A 19,591-nucleotide genomic window follows, 5' to 3' on the forward strand; every position below is an offset into this window, starting at 1 on the left:
GTTTATAGTTAAGCATGTTGTGCAGAGCCAAGGCCCTTTGCAGCAAAAGGCCCGAGGAGTTGGGAGGGAACAGAGTTAGGACAGCTGACTTAAACTGGCCAAAGGGATATTCCAGGCCACATGACATTGTGCAGAACGAGTTTGAAAGGGATGGGAGTTCATCTGGTTCTCTTCCCCTGCTTGTGGGCTACCTGGGATATCAGTTGAGGGTGGTGAGCAATTGCTTGTGCATCACTGGTGATATACATTCACATATATATGCAATAACTGTTATCCTTTTCCTTTTCTCTGTCTTAATAAATAGTTTTATCTCTACCCATGAATTCTACTTTGGGGGAATGAGACTTTGTGGTGCTGGGCTGCCTGCCAGGTTAAACCGCAACAGTCAAACCAGTGACCAATGTGGGGCTTGAAGGGCTGAGATAACAGCAGATCTGACCAGACCGTGTTAACACAGGGTGTTGGGATAGTTTAGTAATTGCTGCTCATTATGTTGATTTATCCTTATTTATGGAGCCCTTTCGGAGTCTTCCCTATATTCCTTCTTTCCCTAAAGATCAAAAGCTAGTTACAGTAGCTCTTGAGATCTCTGAATATCCCTGGCGTGTTCATAGCTCCTATTGCTGTGTCTTGAATGTATTTCAGGTTATGTTTAAACAATTATTTCAGCATGTCACTCCTCATCTGCCCCAAGGTGGGATAGTTGAGTGGCACCAATGGCTTGTACCAACTGGGACTCCTCATATCATAGAATGGTTACAGTGGTTGCTATGTGTGTGGGATATCAAAGGCTGTTTCCCACTCCACCTGTGGCCTTCAGGGCCTCATAGCTGTGTAGTCCAAGGAAATGTAGAAAGTCAGCCAATATATTTGTGTGACCTTACACAACTGGGAGAAATTCCACCCTGCTGCCTTTAGCACTCAAGTGTGGGTTGCTGGAAACAGTCACTTGTGTTTGTCCCTGCTCTCCTGGCATTGGCAGTAGTTCTCAGCAAGAGAACTTTTGTGACTTTTCTGAAAAACCAATGTGTTTACTATTTCCAGATGAATTTGCCAGTGACTTTGTAGTGACAGAAGACCAGCATTGAATATACCAGGGATAGCTAAAAACTTCTGTTAGAAATAAAACAGTGCTTTTTAATAAATAAAGCACTTCTGCAATTTAGTGAGTTTTTTTTTTTTCTCTTATGCTATATACTAAAGATTAAAAAAAGAAACAAAAAGCCTGTAATTTGGTTGCGTTTGCATGCTTTGAGTAGACTTTATTCAGGTAGTTTGTAGTTGAAAGAATACAAAAAAGCAATCCATGAAAGTGCTTTGTAATTCAGGTTAAGTGCTTTCCAAAGGGGAGAGAAACCCAACAGCATAAAGTGGTCATAAACTGTTACTTTTTTTTTTTAACTTGAAAATAAGCAGATCCTATGGGGAATTTCTTGCAATATGTTACAGGTAGTTACTGCAACAACCACTTCAATAAAACCTGTAGTTTCCATTTTGTTAATGCCTGCACACAATGTTTTTTCCCTCCCATTACTTGTATTTGTGGGTTCTGCTCATAACAAAAGTTAAAGCGATCCACAAAGCCTTCCCTACAGCAGCGGGTAACTGGGGCAGTGATGAATAGGGAGGGTGGAATTCTCCTTTCTATCTTGTAAGCAACGTGTGTGACAGATGTCAAGATGCAGGGAGAGCCGAAATCAGCTGAGACCTTGGATATATAAAGCTTATAGAGTTGTATTTAGTTTGTAATACAATGCATTTCATTAACACATTAAAGTATAGTGCTGATAAGGCTTGAAATACTGTTGTAAAGAATTAGATTTGCATTGCCAACATGACAGGTACGACACTATTACACTTTTTTTTTCATTGAATAGAAGAAGAAGCAGAGAACCTTGATCCTGAAAAGCCTAAAGTATCTGAAAATGGTGAAGTACCCAATGATCTTCCACCTCAGGCTATCCAAAGGTTTGTTCCTGTTCTTTATTCTGACTGACTGAAGCACTGAATGGTGTCTGGAGGTAATACAGTTGCAGTGGAAATGCTGAGTCGTGGCCTGAAGCAGAGATTGAGCACCTGCTGGAAGGCAGGGCCAACCCAGAGGAGCTCAGATGGATGCAGTGTACCTGAGTGACTGCAAGGGGTGAAGCCCGGATCCACCCCTTCCCAGATCTCATTTAAGGGTTAGCAGTGGAGGTGAGGGCATCTCTTGCTGGAGATCCCTGTGTTTTTGAGGCCTTTCAAAGCAGCTCTTTTCCTTCATTTTTGCATGTGGCTGCTGTGTTTGAGCTTGTTCTCATTTGCTGCAGCCAAACACTTTGGCCACCCTGCTATTATCACAGTACTTTCCAGCCCATTATAGCATTACAACTATCAATTGGAAAATAGCAAGGGAACGTTGGGCAGTTTGTGCCTGTGGCACTCAATAATGAATATTATCCCTTGTATGGTTCATTTTAGTTGTTTTCCTTCTATGAAGAAAACTTTGAATCTTGAATGTACGTTCTTAATCCAAAGAGTGCTTTGATGTAATCTTACTAAATTAAAAGTGATCTGTGAGGAGTCTCTTGAGTCTATTGCATCACAAGCACTTCAGAAGTGTGGTGTTATGGGTGAGATGAACTTGCCTTTCAAACCCCAGTTTACTTTTTCTTTGCCCAGAAGAAGGCTACTGTAAATGTATCACTTATGGAAATACATTTATTCCTTTTGCTGTATCCAGATTATTTTTTAGTGAGACAAACTAAGAGTTGGTTTTTCCCCAAAATGATATTATTCTTGTTGAAGGTCACACTTGCTAGGTTTTCCCAGACTCCTCATAGGACAGAAGGCATTGCAATATAGGACTGTACAGTGGGGATGTTACATTGGTTTTATGCATTGGCAAAGTTACTAGATTCATCTGGATATGCACGTCTGCTCCTTTGGGGGACACGTGAGCTTCCTTTTACAATATAGCTGAGAAGTCTTTTTTCTTGCAGACGTATTCCCCGTCCTAGCAGTGCAAGGCCAGCACCACCCCGAGTAGTAAAACGCCAAGAGAGCACAGAGGCCTTGCTTCCAGAAAGGTGAGGAGTGTGGGAGATGCAGAAAAGACGTTGCTAGTTCTTATGCCACACTATTTTAAGATTTTATGTGCACCCTATGCGAGTGAATAGCATCAGGCTAGTTGGTTTGGGCAGGAAAACTTGAGCCTTTCTGCAAATCCAATGTATGACTTAGAAGTTACAGTTGGTGGCCACATCAGGAAGTTCAAAGGTAGATGCAACTTAATTTTTTTTGCCACTTTGAAACAGATAAACCCAGGACCTTTAATCTTAACTACCAGAAGAAGAGATCTGTAAGGCATGCAGTGTATCTCGTGCACAGAAAAGGCTGAAACAGCCCCTTGAATTTATGGCCAAAATGTCTTGCAGGTGATATCAAATGAGTGCCAAGCACTAAAGCAGTGTATCCAGAAGTAATGGCAGTGAAGGAATTTGGTGTGCTGCTTTGTTTTATGGAAGGAGGTGATGGAATGGGACCTAATAGGTTTCCATGTTTGTTTTATCTCTTTCAGGAACGGTAGTAGTAAAGCAGTCTCAAATGTGATCATAGACCAGCAGGCTTCTGATGATGATGACGACCAGTTTGTGGTGGAGGCAGCCTTGCCAGTGCCCGAAATGCCAGAGCTGGAAATGGTCTGTTAATGTTACAAATTATAGAACCTTTCCCACCCTTTGTAACTTGCTTGTTTAAGTAGCTTCTAGCTGGACACGCTGTTGAATAGTTTTGTATCATAGCAATGCCAAATATTTGCAACTAAAGCTCTCTCCCTGCACGTGTAGGAGCCAGAAGTGGATCTGGAGGAGGATGAAAAGCATGGTATGTTTGCTTTTGTATATATTTGTATGCATATACATATAGAATAAAACACCACATTTAAACCTAGAGCTAAGCACTTAAAATGAGGAATACAGCAGCAAAGTATCTCTTGAGGGAGCGGAACCTTCTTGCAACTTTGCAAGAAAAAGGCAAATATTTCTCAAATGAAGTCTTGCACAGTTGAGCATTGGGATTTACAGCTGATGTCAGATACCTACTGTACGTCTCTCTGAGATAGGTGAAGGGGTTGGCAGGTCAAGGCAAGTTATAGGAAGCCTCCTAGGCAAATGGATGGTCTGGTTCTTAACAGTGTTTATGCTTGTGACCTCAGATATCTGATTCAGGGCCTTCCGTCCATTATGGCCACATTGCATATTATTTAGGTGGGCTTAGTTCTCTGTGTCAAAAAATTACTAACAAATTGCTATCTGTGTATAAACATGTGTATGGAGATAAGACACTGGAAAAATAGATTTAAAATATCTTGTATCTCAGTAACTGAAATATAATGGGACACTGTTCATGTTGGTTTTGATGTTACTGTCCGGAATGTTTAGAATAATATTTTTGTAACAACAGTGCTGAGACATATCCTCATTTTATCCAGGTGGACTTGTAAAAAGAATCCTAGAAACAAAAAAGGATTATGAAGCATCACAAAAATCATCAAAGACAACAGAGAAGGTAAGATGGAAATGGCCTGCAAGAAATTATGACTATTAAATATTGTAATCATGACCTTTTCTTCTCCTTTAGGTTTTTTTTTTTTTTCCATTTTTTGATCAAACTCCTCTTTTGTATGTTATACTTACCTGCATTAGTCCTTCAGTCCTCTACATTCTCTGTGTTGTGCTTTCTTTCTTGTGCTTTTAGCTTCATACAGCATTTAGTAGTCTTCCTTAGCCTGTTTGTTTTCCAGAACAGTCCGATTTCAGCCTTGCCATAGATGCAATAGGACACACTCTACATTTATGTGACTGCATAATTGTTGTTTCAATCTTAATTGTCCTCTGGTCCTATCAACCATCAGTCATTACCTGTAAAAAGTAGGGATCTCTGCAGTTAACCATGCACAGTAAGTATTTCCATATCACCAGATGTTATCTTAGTAAAATCCAGCATACTTGAGCTTTCTAGACTGAATTGAGAAAGTGATTTCATTTCATTTCCCCATCCAGAAATTGGGATAGGGAAATGGGAGAGAGGGAGGTCTGGAGAGATTCTAGGAGCAATCACAAACCAGAAGCAAAACGTTGAAGCCCCCTGATATTCATGTATTCCTTCCATCACTGGGCAGCTCTTGCTCTTTTAGCCTTGCACAGCTCGTGTTGCGAGAAGGCACAAAAGGCAGAACGCTTTGGATCATTGGTCCTTTGGGAACATTTTAGGTAAGAAATGCAGTTCAGAGTGCTTTTACAAAAATACAAACAGGTACACAGCATTTTGGAGAGGCAGGTGCTTTTCATGTGCTCTTAAATCTTCAGTTCTACCTGCATCTCTCTTCTTACATTTACTCAGTATTAGGGATAGATGTAGTGTAGCATTCTGCACTTTTAGTAGGTGCTGCAACTCAGATCTTAAGAACTAAGCTTTTAACAAAACTCTTTCAAATACCTTTCTGAAACTGGGGGAAACTTTTGAAACATAGAGCACTTTTTGGCCTCCTGTTACTTTAATGAATGTAGTTCTTGGCAACGAGTTATGACATTGTGATAGGTTATGAGTAAAGTGCACAGCTGGAAAAAACAAGTCCCTGAAGGACTAAAACTCATGATAGACAGTAGACTTTTTTTTTTTTAAAAAAAGGATTTTTATCTAGAACTTGTATGCTTTCATAATCATTTCTGGCAATCTGCAGCAAAAATGACACAACTTGTTAGGATTGTGATTTTTGGGAGGGTGAAATCAACAAATCTCTTAAATAGGGATACTCCCAAATGCTTTAGTGGTAGTGAGTTATACTGTCATGCCAGACCAGCCTTTTTGTTCCTTCCCCAGCACATGGAGGAAATGAGGAAGGTGGATGGGGGAGCACCTTCCTATCTCAGGTTTGGGGTTGCCTGAGATCCAGGCTTGCTTTGCAGACCAAAAATTCCTTTCATGTATTGCATGGGCTGAGATTAAAGAAGAAAAATAATTCTCAAAATGGGAAAGCCTTCATTTTCTGCTCATAACCCATTTTGAGTAAATACAGCTTTTTCCAGCTTGCTGAATTGAATTACAAACTATTTATTATGAAGGCGCACCTTGTATTGCCTACGTAGTGATCATTTAAATGCTCTTGGCTATTTCAAGTTCTGCCTTTATAGAGCTGTTTGGAGAAAGGGAGGAGTTAGAGATAATATTGCTCTGTTTATGCAGTAGCTCTAAAGCTCATTACTGAAGTGTGTGTTGAGCTGGCAGTTGTGAGAACAAGAGATACAGCTGTTCCTGTTCCTAGTTTTATAACTAGGTGGTGCTGTTCAATCATCAATCTCCAGGCTAAGTTTTGGAATGGCAGTAGCAGTCAAATTAGACTTTTTTTTTTCCTGCCAGTACGTAATTGTATTGCAGGCTATATTGTGCTGTATTGTGTCCTGTCAAGTGAACACTTGGCACAGAAAGGAACAATGGGGAGCATTTACAAAACCTCATGGGTTTCATGTTCTGGAAGTTTCCTCTGGGAATTGTACTAAGTTTCCCCTTTTTTTCCTTTTTCTGCCCTGAATACATGTAACTCACTAAATAAAACAATTCCCTTTTAACCCCTTCAATTCTTTTTAAATGCACATCAGGCCTCTGTGTCTTTGTGCAATCATCGTTTAGTCCCACTGCCTATTTTCAGTCTCTAAAAAACTCATTCTGTCCTTGTTTGCCTTTTGTTGCTTCTTTTGAAGCACTGATCTGCGTTAGCAGCACTGATAATGGACAACTAATTCTGGAAAAGCAAACCTGCTGACTTCCATCACGTGAAAATTTGCATGCAGCAGTAAGCTCCTGAATATCATCTGTTCTATATCCAAGCAGCTGGCTGCTGCTGCTACGGCTTTTTAAATTAAATCACAGGATGGCCTGGGTTGAAAAGGAGCACAGTGCTCATCTAGTTTCAAACCCCTGCTGCACCAACCAGCAGCCAGGCTGCCCAGAGCCACATCCAGCCTGGCCTTGAATGCCTGCAGGGCTGGGGCATCCACAGCCTCCTTGGGCAACCTGTTCCAGTGCCTCACCACCCTCTGGGTGAAAAACTTCCTCCTAATATCCAACCTAAACCTCCCTGTCTCAGTTTAAAACCATTCCCCCTTTCCCTATCACTATCCACCATTATAAGCTGAAGCTGTTGTGATACAGAGAGGAGAAGCACAGTTTTCCTGACAGCAAAGCAAAAACTCAATGGAAAAGATGATTAAAAGTGTTCAGAGTTAGTGACTGGGACTTGACAGATGAAGCCCAAAAAACATGAGTTTGAGAGACTGCTGAATTCTTCTGACAGAAGACAGTGATAGGCTGTATAATCAATGATTATTAAGATACTATAAATACAAAATAAACAAGAGAGTTAGGCAAAGCAGATAACGGTAACAAAAAGAGACTAGATAGAAAGCTTACCCCTATCCTGGGCTCACTTACAAAACTCCAGCAGAGCAGATCTCCAGAAGAGATCCTTCCCTACTGGTAGCCAGCTCTTAAGTAGGTCTGGGAGAGATGGAGCCAGGCTCCACAGGTGAATTGCCTTCACCTGTGCTCCTCTGGCTGACTCAAGGCTCACCTCAGGTGATCAATCAGAGGTTCAGGCCGTGACTCAGCAGTTCCCATACAGAGGCATACCTCACATGAGACCCCAGACCAGCAGTTTGGGAAAGAACAGTGACTGGTCCGTGGGATCTCATTGGGAAGATGCAGTAAAAGTAATTAAAAAGAAAGAAGAGTTTCAGGCAGTTTATTCCCGCTGAGTGCTCTCTGCTTGCGAGTGTAACCAAGTCCTGTTCTGTCGATGGGACTGTGAGAATGGCTCTGTGAGTGCTGGCCAACATGTTGTGTTAAATAGCTGTGGGTTTTGTGCCAGGTCTGGCTGTGCAGTCTGCTGGGAGCAGCATCAGTCTGAGACCTGACTGTTTCTCCCCAGCCTCTCAGCTCTTTCATTTAATTGGTTTTCCATCAAACTCTCCAGGAGAAATATCTTCTCCATCAGCATGCAACAGTATTCCAAAATGTGTTTTGCAATGGGGAGTAAAATGTGATTCTTGTATTTCGGAGTAAGATAATCACAAGTCCAGCGAAAATTTGAAAGAATAATTCCTTGGGAAATTATACCTGAGGTTGATCTGTGTGTCTGTCAGTGAGAATGTTTGTCTGCCCTGGTTTTATTAAACCATTCAATGCATGTAAAATAAATGAAATATTCTCTCAGCTATATTCACTACTCCTTAAAGCCGTGTCTTTCTGCCAGAAGATGAAGAGGGAAGTGGAGATAATCTGAGCACTGGATCTTTTGGCTGATGCTTTACAGCATCTAATGCAGCAATTACCTGATCAGTGGCTCTACCTGAATTACTGTGGATTAATCAATTAGAAATTAGCAGAAGCTGATGAAGTAATAATGGAAATGTAGCACTCATGGGCTCTTGGGGATGTTCCATACCTTTACTTGTAACTGCTGATTGCAGAAGAGTATTGCTTGTGTTAAAGGCATTTGCCTGAAACCTTCATTGTGCTTTTTAAGAAGTTTTAATAAAGAAAAAGACAAGAAAATCAAGAAAGACAGGGACTTTCATCATGTAGGTTTTGCATGTGCAGAAACTTAAAATAATATACACAATTTTCAGGTCAAACAAAAAGGTCAGTCTGGAAATACACAAGGTTTCTGCTGCCTTGATTAGCTGTGTTCAGCCTAACAAATTCCTAAAAAGACTTCCTAAATGTATTTGTTTAGAGTCTAATCCTCTTACGTTAAACAGAGAAAGAAACAGATGGTACGTTTTGTATTCCACTTCATTTATTTGATGTGTGGAAAGCGTAGGCAGGTTATTAAATAGTTGAAGCAAGTGGGATCACAGAATTCCCATCTTTCCCAAATATAGGCTTTGGAGAAGAAACAGATTCGAGGTTTGTGCTAGTAACAAGTGATATTAAAATAGCTTAGCACCTGGATAATATTAACTTCAATTACAAGTGCTGTAAATCAAGTAGGTACTTCTAAGCTCAGAGCAAATACAATCAATGCTGATTCTGTTTGTTCAGAGTTCTTCAGGTCATTGATTTTGTGCGTTAACCCACCAGCTGCACAGCACTGTGTCCACATCCAATGAGTACAGGCAGTAATGTGACGTTTAGTTAACCATTTGTATTCACATCTCCCATCATGTCAGTGTTTCAAAGGGGCTCACAGTTTCTCAGCATCCTACCAGGTCACAGAATCACAGAATGGCACAGGTTGGAAGGGACCTCAAGGATCATGAATCTTCAACCCTTCTGTAACATGCAGGACCACCAACCTCCACATTTCGTAGCAGCCCAGGCTGCCCAGGGCCCCATCCAACCTGGCCTTGAACACCTCCAGGGATGGATGGGGCATCACAGCCTCTCTGGGCAGCTGTTCCAGCACCTCACCATTCTCACAGCAAAGAACTTCCCCCTGGCATCCAACCTCAGTCTTCCCTCCCTCAACTTCAAACCATTTCCCTTTGTCCTGCTGTTATCTACCCTTTCGAAGAGTTGATTCCCCTCCTGTTTATAGGCTCCCTTTAGGTACTGAAAGGCTGCAATGAGGTCACATGTTGTAAGAAGTGCTGAGAGTGAGATTTGATAGGAATTACCTGCACAAGGGCTTTTGTCTTTGTCTAACAGCTCTGTCTGTGGTGATGTGATGTTAGCTGAATGGTTATGGAGTAAAGGTGCAGGGAGAAACGTACCAGAACTGTACCATGCAGTTTGCTGGTGGCCAGGTGTTGCTGGAGTTTGAACTGAGTAAATTAATGCTTGAGTTTCCCTGCTTATTACCAGGAGGAAAAAAAAAAAAAAAAAAAAAAAAGTGGTCCTCAATTAATTGTCTTACAAGCAGTGAAGGTAGGAATGGAACTTTTGTCACTCTTGTGATATTCTTGGTGTAATGGCTGCTGTGCTGTGGCCTTTGCATACTACACAAAATGTTCGCTCCTGTGGATATATATATAAATAAAAAAAGAGACAGCAGATGGATGTGTTAAACAGAAAGTATATGTAGAATTGCAGTGAGACAACTGTGCTTTCCATCCCCAGGAAAGGATGCTGTGCTAGCAGCTGTTGTGGGAGAGCTACAGGTGATGTTCATACATTTCAAGAAGGTTATCAGTGGATCTGGCCGAGACATTCTGCTGGGCCATACTCTGGTGTGAAAGCAGTTGGCTAACTCAAGGAACACGTGTTACAATTCATTCTGAATGGAAAAGGGGCTGCTGTTTCAACAGAGAAAACCACGGACCCACAGAGTGAGCAGAGAGAGAAAGCAGGGCAGGACTGGCACCCAGTGTGCCGTTTCAGATGAGCTGATACTGGAGTTGTATCTTGGTGTGTGTGTGGTCAGACACGTAGGATTCTGCTCAGCATGGTGAATAGCAAACTGACTTCTCTGCAGCAAGGCGAGCCAGCTCAAGGAGCTGAGGTGGGACGTTTACATACGTCTGAAAATTCCATCCTATTTTTTGTGTCTTGCAGCTCTGAAACAGGTCAGACTCTGGTAAGTCTAATGGTACAGAACATGGTGTCTCTGCTGCCTTGGCCTGCTGCTGAACTCGATACCTGGCATAAGCAGAAAAAGCATCCTGTTCATTTGAAATGATTTAACATTTACTGTTTTCCCCTCTGTTACTGTGGAGGACTTTCTTACAGTGATCCCTAGTGGATAGTTACCATATACTTAAAATGCAGGCTCTGTAAAAACCAGGAAAAGAAAACACCCTTTATGATCAAAAAATATTTTGTACAGTAAAAAAGCCCACGCTGTTATTTTTGCATTGAATGTATCAAAATTACTTGTCCAAAATGAAGTTTCTGTCCTATCCTAACTGTAGTAAGAGGTGGAAGGGAAATGGTATAGCTCCATAAAACTATGATTACTGGGGTCTGTTTCCATAATGGGACATAATACAATAGTTAAAAGGGGCTGTAGAAACTATTAACTGCTTGATGGATGCATGTTGTAATTTGTTTCATATTTAAAAACTGTTAATTTAAAGAATGGAAACAAAGGAGAAGCTATATAAAAGTAATCAAATGCTGTTCCTGGAAGTGAAGTTTTCAAGCAGGGTGAGTGGGGGGAAGCCATGCCACCTCTTTAACTCCATGGATGCCAGGCATTTCCCATACCCTCAGCAGCACGGATGCTGGAAGTGAATGTCTTGTGAAGGATCCACATTTGTGCTAATTGCTTTAACGAGGCTAAATTCAAGACAGGTAACATTCTGGCTGTTTCTGGCACCCCGTTGATAATTTTCCCTTCATCGTTTAAGGAGAAAATTTCTGCTTTTTAATTTCTTCAGTCCCTGCATTCGAGTCCACGCTGTGTTCCGTTCAGGTTGAGGTAATGGGAAAGGCAGACTGTTTCCCAGGAATCCAAAATAAACATTTATCTTGGTGCCTTACGAAAAACATGAAGGAAAGGAAGCGTGTTGGGCCTACAGAAGTGATACAGTCTTTTTACACGGAGATAATTTATTGATTCTTGGGCTTTTGTGAAAGGAGAGTTCATTGAGGTGTGTGACCTAATTAAATAGGCTGGAACAATTGTGATTCTGGCATTTTTCTTAAAGCTGAATATATCCTGTTACGTGTTTGTGCAGAACGAGCAAAGGTGGCATTCAGGACTCCAACCACCCACGTTGCTTGTTGTAATAAACCATCTGCCATAATTCTTAGTAATTTCAGGGGTGACCTGTGCAGATTTTAACCCATAACTGTAACTATTAAACAGAACAGACAGCACGGAGCTTGATTTTTTTTCCCCCCTAACTGCCTTTAATCAGTGATATCTGGTGAAGCTTGAGTACTTCAGCTGTCTGTAGGCTGCGCCAAGTGTAGTGTGAAAAGAAAGAAAGGATTGATCATCATCTGTCCCTCCTCAAGCTAATGGTGGTGTGCCAGGTGAGTTACTGTGCCCTCAGGTGTTGGGGAGGTTTTTGGGAGCTTGGAGTTTAAGTGCTCTTCCTTGAAAGGAGGACACACCAAAATACTTTTGTGTGTTCCTACATCGCTTGTATCGTGTGGTTTTGTGTCTCAGAGTTGCAGAGTTTTCTAACCACCCTGCTGATGTGCCTTCTAAAGACTGAATAGTATTTAATAGACTTCCAGTGCTTGTGTATTTGGACACTTGAAACTGCTTAGGAATAGGGGAAGGGAAGAGGGAAGTTTTGTTGCACATAGGGTGGAAAACAGGGCAGCAGAACTTCTTCCTGGGAAGCTCTTGAATAACATACAGCCCTGCCATGCTTTTGAACTGAAGGTGGGTTTTTTTTGATGGGCTTGGGTTGTTCCAGCTCCAGTTTTCTTTATAGATAACCTCCCGGTTTGATGTGGAAAATAGGGTCCCATAGCCTAAGCCTTCTCTGTGGCTTTGGGGAAGCACGTGTAGCAAGAACTCGTCTGGAAAAAATGAGCTACAATAGAGAGCGTGCAGTGCGAGAGGGTGCAGAGCCATTCATATACTGTTACAAGGTAAGGAGGAAACAAAATATTTCCAGGAAAGAAAGTCTTACCAGTGTCCAATGTACACCGTGCCCAAGGAAAGGTGCCCTGTGATCTGTGCCTTCAGGGACAAGGCATAAAGGGAAAGGAGTCTGACAGAGCCAACTGGGATGCTGTTGGCATTGTGTTTAGAGGTTTGCTAAGGAAGAGACTGAAAGTATCCCCTCAACCCTGGGTGGCTGTGCTCTGAAGGTGGGTACTCACCAGCTCTCAGCATTAAATGAGTCAAAAACCAGTGCTTTCATCTGCGTGCTGTGAGGGACAGCAAGCACACGGATGGCTGTGGGAAGTGACAGAACAACGAGTTTTATGTAATGCAGCATAATGAAACACCTGCTTCTGTGAGAGAGGCACGGGTCGAGTGAGAAGGAATTAAGATGAGTGTTATTTTTAACAGCTTAGCCAGCACTCACGAATTGACTTAGGAAGCAAAGGCCACGAGTTCACCAGCAGTTGTCACTTCAGGCCAGTTCCTTATTAAACAACTTCAACATTATAAAATCACAGTAAACTCAGAAGCCCTGCAGTTTCCATGTGCTGTGTGTGTGGTAAAACGCAAGCATCAGACGCAAGTAAATCTCAGCCTTCAAATCTTTAGAAGTATTTTTCTAGAATAATATATATCTGAGTTCATCAGTAAGCAGAGGGCTGCTGAAATGTGTTTGGCAGTGGTCCCTGCTGCCTCCAAACACAGCTGAACAAACAGCCTGCAGCTCACACAGGAAGGCAGGCAGTTGGGTAGGAGGGCAGTAAGGGACAGCATGGTAGGCATGGTGTCCTAGCAAGGCACAAGCATACTGTCAGCTCTGTGCTCATAGAGCTGCTAGGAACTGTGCTTAGAAGGTGGTTATCCTATGGTTGGGGTGAAAGAAAGACCCTTCTAGTTTTCTGGCACACGTTAGATGACTGAAATGACTTGAAGTAAACTTAATGCACAGGACCAGATTAGTTTCAATTAGTGCAGTTGACTGAGGGCACACCTGCAGCCTGCGTGGTTTTACAAATACTGTTAACTTCAAGGTATGGAGTAACTGCCATTTATTTTAGCTGTGTGGTGTGAAATGCTGTGACTAGGGCCAGCATTAGGAGCAGAGACTTCAGATACAGCCAGAGGTGAGAGAGAAGTATCTCAAAGGGAGTGATTTGGAGAACTGCACTGGAAAGTGGCTATGGAGCATCCAGTGCAGCTCCCAGGCAGCAGCAAAATCCTGTGTTGAGCAGCTCCGATGGGTGCTTTTGGTGCAGAACATCATGAGAAGGGATGCTTCTGCTTCTCCAGCTTTTCACAGAGACCATAATCTCAGTTCAGAGGCTATAATCATTACCCTCTGGAATTTTACGTGACCTTTTTTCAGTGTGGTGGGTTGGGATTTGCAGCAATATTGAGTTAACACCAATCCACAATGTCCTTGTGCCAGGCACTGGAGTGATGCAGGGGCAGTCCAGCTGTGCCCCGTAGAGTACACAGCTGGAGCATGCAGGGAGAGGATGGGTAGATGGATGTGTGATTTATGGGGTGGACATAGAATCATTGGATGATAGAATCATAGAATGGCCTGGGTTGAAAAGGACCACAATGCTCATCTAGTTTCAAACCCCTGCTATGTGCAGGGTCACCAACCAGCAGCCCAGGCTGCCCAGAGCCACATCCAGCCTGGCCTTGAATGCCTGCAGGGCTGGGGCATCCACAGCCTCCTTGGGCAACCTGTTCCAGTGCCTCACCACCCTCTGGGTGAAAAACTTCCTCCTAATATCCAACCTAAACCTCCCCTGTCTCAGTTGGCAGCCAGTGCCAGCAGCAGGTTGATAACAAAAGTGGTGTCATTATTATGTGAGGTTGTGTTTAATGGTGCCACGTTAAACCACTTACCTTTCAATATATAGAAACACACTGAAGTAAAACATGGCAGAACGAGGAGGAGGTCTCCCTCGAATACTCCCTTTGCACCCACTCTCTGGGAAAGATCTTGATGAGAACATCAGGATGACGAGGTCATTTATGGAATCAAATACTAGGTTTAACTTGGAGAGCTCCTGATCTGAAAAGCAACTGAATATTGCCAACGTTATTGTAGTTTTGTAGCAGTTCTCCTTAGCAGTGGTGGCTTGGATATGATTCTCATTCTGCCCACCTGATTCTAAATAGTTGCTTCATTCTTCTCCCTTTCATTTCAAACTGTGAACACTATGTAAAGATTTCTCCTTGTGGCTAGCAGTGTCTAAAGCATTCTTTGTTTGACACCTTGTGTACAACAAACGTTTTTCCTCTTCTTGATGCTTTTCTCCTTATCCATCCTTTCTGTCAGGAGAAGCCTTTTGTATCAGAAGCAGCGAGGAAGAAAGAGAGAGAGTTGGTAGCCAAAGAAATGGAGAAGTTTCGGGACTCTATTCAGACTCTGTGCCGCAGTGCCTTTACGCTTGGCAGGATCATGGACTACGTTCAAGAAGACATGGATGCCATGAAGAACGAGTTGCAGATGTGGCGGCATGAGAACAGACAGCATGCAGAAGCTCTGCAGAAAGAGCAGAGGTGAGCGTGGTCAGGGAAAGTCTGCTTTATCTCTCGAGACAGATCTGTTCTAGCAGAGGGGAGAGTTTCATTCACTACAAAATGCAAATTTAGCATCAGTCTCTGCTGTGCTTCGGGGAATTTTCTTTGCAGTCAGAATTGTTTTTTGAAGTGTTAAAATCTTTCCAGCTCATGTCATGCGATGTACACGGCAGCAGCTATGCACATGTTGAGATGAGATGGGAAGGTTTAACGTTCTGCTTTATTTTTTCTTATCACGAATACACGTGGAGTAATGGGGAGGAACAGGTTAGTAGGCCTGGTAGGATCTGAGTTCCTAAATCACAAACTGCTTTCTTTGTGCCACTGAAATCTGTGTGTTCTGCAGCAGTGTCAGTAACAGCTGTTGTCTGTGCATGGTTTGAAACTAACATCAGAAAGCCAGGAGAATGAAGGTAATATCCCCAAGGAGGTCAAGCCAAGGAAGGGATGCTTCAGCCTTACTTGCCTCACTAGTATGTCTTTTTATTCTCCTTGCAAACAGAAGTACCATCCCAATTCCATGTAATCTGATCTTAAAAGTGATCTCAGATACTGAAGATTGATTTTTATCTTCATGGATTCCAATGTAGGTAACTTTGCTGCTCCATGAATTTAATTCCTGCAGAAGCAAGTATGCCACTGAGTGGTATTTTTAGCTGAGTTTTATCTGGGTAGGTAGCAGTGTGTTAATTGTTGGAAGTTTTACAGCTGCTGGCTTAGTGGGGCTGGGGTAGGAATTAGGATTTGGGTTCACATATAAAGCTTAATGATGTTAATTCCTTGCACTTACATAGCACCTTCTTAAACTGTAGTTGGGCTTAGAATGCAGTACCTCTGCAAAGAGAAAGGAAATGGCACTGGGCTTTATTTTACAGCTGGAGAAACTGAGGCACTGATCTGCTTGCCTTTCCCCAGGCACAGGGAGCAAACCAGCATCACTCCAGCAGAGCCACTCAGCTCCCTTTCACTGCTGCAACATATTACAGCTCTTAGCAGGGATTGCTGTGAGATCCTCATCAGATCAGTGTAGTGCTACGGCTTGTCAGAGCCTTCAGGGAAGAATTACGCAGTATCTGACATGAAGAAGGGAATGCTTCCCATATGTAGTGGAATTTGGATGCATTTTTGTGTTTTTGTTGTTTGGTTTGTTTGTTTTTTTTTTTTTGCTTCTGTGAAAGACAATTGAAGGATCCCATTAGGGAAATGTTAGAATTTCTAGTGATATTTTTTGTGATTTATGCCAGTGGTGTAGAAAGGAGGAGAAATCTAAATAATTATGAGATGCAGACTGTAGCTGGTGAGTCCTCACAGTGACTGGGTAATTCAGAATGGCAGCAGGCTAGTTCTGTCCATCAGCTCCCTGGCTGCTAAGCATTATGGAAAGGGGCACGCTGGTTTTAGAGCCAAACAGTCCCATTCCCTTCAGATATATCAATGTGCTAGTGGTGTTATTAGCATCTAGTTCCTGTTTATTACATTTCCTGTTCTTGTGGGATTGCCTGCCCTTGCCAGCAGCTATTGAGGGGCCAGTTTTCTTGTACCTTACCTCTTAGATGTCTACTTGCTGCAGCTTGGTGCTGCTGGCAGGCAGTGCTGTGCTGCTGGCTCATTGTAGGAAATAGCTGGTATCAGGCCATCAGCCCCCACAGCAATTGTATTTGTTCCTCTGCAGTGTGCCTCTCTCCCCTTTGAAGCCTGTTGTGAGGCCTGGAGGGATGGCTTTGCCATGTGCATCATGGTAAGATACAGGAGCCCCAGTAAAAAGTGGGTGTTGTTCTTATGCTCTGTCCTACACAACCAAGTCCCACTTTGTCCCTGAGCCAGGCACTTGCAGCTCTTGGCTGGTAAGTAAAAGAAGTGCTTGACACACACTCGTGATGGAGCAGAATAACTGCATAGCACAGAGATTTTAACAGAAAAGCTTGGTTAGACAAGAGATTATTGTTTGCTGTTGAACTGTGGGGTGTTTTTTCCTGAACAGTGTTCTTCTCTGTGGTGTTAGCTTTGTCTTTGTGCTTCTCATCCTAAACATTCTTTCAGGAGGGGCGAGCACAGCTCAAATTCTATGCAAACTTTTAAGTATTGAATGCACGTTCTTGGAGGCTTAAGAAACCTGAAGCAGCATCATGTTTCTGATAACACAACACTTTGTGTCTCTTTCAGCATCACGGACAGTGCTGTAGAACCACTAAAAGCTGAACTGGCTGAGCTGGACCAGCTGATTGAAGATCAGCAAGACAAGATTCGTGCTGTTAAAGCTAATGTTTTAAAGAATGAGGACAAAATCCGGAGGATGGTACTTAGCATAAACCTGTCTTCAAGAAGGTGAAGAAGGGAGGGACAAAAAAAAGCCTTGGGACTGATAGACTGATATTCCTACCAAATAAAAATTCTTACCAAATAGTGGAGAAAAGATATGCCTTGTTGGGATGTAAAGTGGCTAGGGACTGGGAGCCTGAGAGTTATATAAAATACCATTGATCTTTAGGTGTTGATATTACTGTGGATAAAATGATGTCCATTTGAATGCTCAAGGTGCAGAGCTATTAAAATAACTTGTTTGTTTAAATGTGAACTGCTGTTACTCACTTGCCAGGTCTTCACTGCCCCTCTTTCCCTCCGTGGCCTGTTGAGCACTGTTTCTGAGCCAGTTCTCTATGCATCTCCTTCCTCCCTTCGTGTCCACTGAGGTTACTTTTCAACATGCTGTCGTGAGCAGGTCAGGGGATTCCTGAATCTTGCAAAGTAAGCTACAAAAGAATGCCACAAGACCAAGAGATAAAGCCTTGTGTCACTTGCAGTTCCTTGCATCGTTACAGAGATGATGTCATGTTTTCAGAGCTATCAGGAATCTTATTAGGAAGGACTGAAAATGCAATACAAGCATCACCGTGTCAGGGAGCAGAAGTACTTTATCTGCACAGGTGTTAATGCCATTTTTATTGTGTGCGTTCATTTGGAAAGGATTAATTTAAGTACCTGTTTCCTCCCAAATGCATGTTCCTGCAACTTTTTGTATGTGAATAATAATTCCTCTGTTTTTTTTTTTTATTTATTTAACTGCAGGTGTCTGTACTGTTTTCCTAATGACCTCTTGTTTGTAGTTTTTCCTTATTCCTAAATCTGCAAAGTGTGTGTTAGCATAGACACAACTGTATGACACTGCCCTGAGCACAGAATGCTTTGGTCCCCTGCAAGGCTGTTCCCTTAAGATTTTTACAGTGTGTGAGTACATCCACTCCCATGTTGTTTGGATTATGTATGAAGTGGCAGTGTCCTCTTTTTCCTTCTTTTGTTGGCAAAACTAGTTCTGGGTTGTTTTTTTTCCTTTCTTATTGATATCTGGGCCTCAAAAAAATCTACCAAAAGGATAACCACCAAATAATGTATTTAATACTCAAATATGAATGTTTTAAAGGGTTTTACGTGTTTGTTTAAGTAAGTTAGTGGGGAAGATTTTATTTTCCTTCCTGGGTAATCACCTGTGGTTACACCTAGAGGTAGTCTGCCCCAGAACTTGGACTGTGACAGGAATTCAGTGCTTTGTGGATGAAAAGTGACTCATTTTCTAAGCTCAAAGTAATCAACAGCACACTGCACCTAGGAGTTGCATCCTAGCTTTAGTCACTGTAAGGGCAGGATGCTTTGCTGCATGAGGTTTTGGTCAGATTGGAGAGCAAGCAGGGAACTGTGAGAGAGTATGTGAAGTGTCTGTTCCCTTCTGAACAGTACACAGCACTGTGCTCTGTGCTTTTGAATTGTCATCTCAATTTTTAATTTGGTGAAGCAGTATCTCTACAGTAAAAAAGGAGACAGACTCTTTAGCGGGGTCTGTGGTGATAGAACAAGGGGAAATGGTTTGAGAGAGAGGAGATTGAGGTTAGATATAACTGGAACAGATTGCCCAGTGTTGTGGTTGATGCCCTGCCCCTGGAGACTTTCAAAGCGAGGCTGGATCAGGCCCTGGGCACCCTGATCTGGCTGTGGCGTCCCTGTGCACTGCAGGGGAGATGGACTGGATAGTCCTCAAAGGTCCCTTCCAACTCTAAGGATTCTGTGATCCTATTCTATGTAGAGGCCAGAAAAGCAAGACTCCTGCTGGGAGCTTTTTGTTGCCACCTCCAGCAACTGTGCATTGATTATCACCCAAGTTTGGAGCCTGTCCGCTGTCTTTCAGGTCTGATCACAGCCAAAGGTGTTCATGATGCCCACCACAAACCCCAGAGCTCAGGACTGGTGATGCAGTTTCTCCATGCAGGATAAACGTTGCCTCAGCAGTGCTGGGACTGCAGTGGTGTGACCAGGCTGTGTCCAGCCCCGCACAGTCTTGACATGGAGAATTTCTTGACCACTGATGACTTCCAGTTCTGAGGTCTGTGCTTTGGGCTTTGTAGCTCAAATAAACATCTGTGCTTCGTGAAGGGGAAGGGAGACACTGTGAGAATAGATATGGATGAGTGTGTCTGCGCAGCTGCTTGTGAC

General features: G+C 42.7%; 1 protein-coding gene across 1 annotated transcript in view; it reads left to right on the plus strand.

Moving 5' to 3' along the window:
- Positions 1-17,438, plus strand: part of TRAF3IP1 (TRAF3 interacting protein 1) — a gene marked incomplete at its 3' end in the record, with an annotated part of 36,934 nt that extends 19,496 nt beyond the window's left edge. The window contains exons 9-15 of the mRNA XM_079539107.1: positions 1,878-1,968; positions 2,982-3,068; positions 3,560-3,680; positions 3,828-3,864; positions 4,472-4,548; positions 14,865-15,088; positions 17,273-17,438. Of these exons, the coding sequence (XP_079395233.1) occupies positions 1,878-1,968; positions 2,982-3,068; positions 3,560-3,680; positions 3,828-3,864; positions 4,472-4,548; positions 14,865-15,088; positions 17,273-17,438 (803 nt within the window). The remainder of the gene's footprint in view (positions 1-1,877; positions 1,969-2,981; positions 3,069-3,559; positions 3,681-3,827; positions 3,865-4,471; positions 4,549-14,864; positions 15,089-17,272) is intronic.
- Positions 17,439-19,591: the final 2,153 nt, after the last annotated feature.

Source organism: Tetrao urogallus, assembly GCF_951394365.1.
Source record: "Tetrao urogallus genome assembly, chromosome: 8".
Taxonomy (NCBI): Eukaryota; Metazoa; Chordata; class Aves; order Galliformes; family Phasianidae; genus Tetrao; species Tetrao urogallus.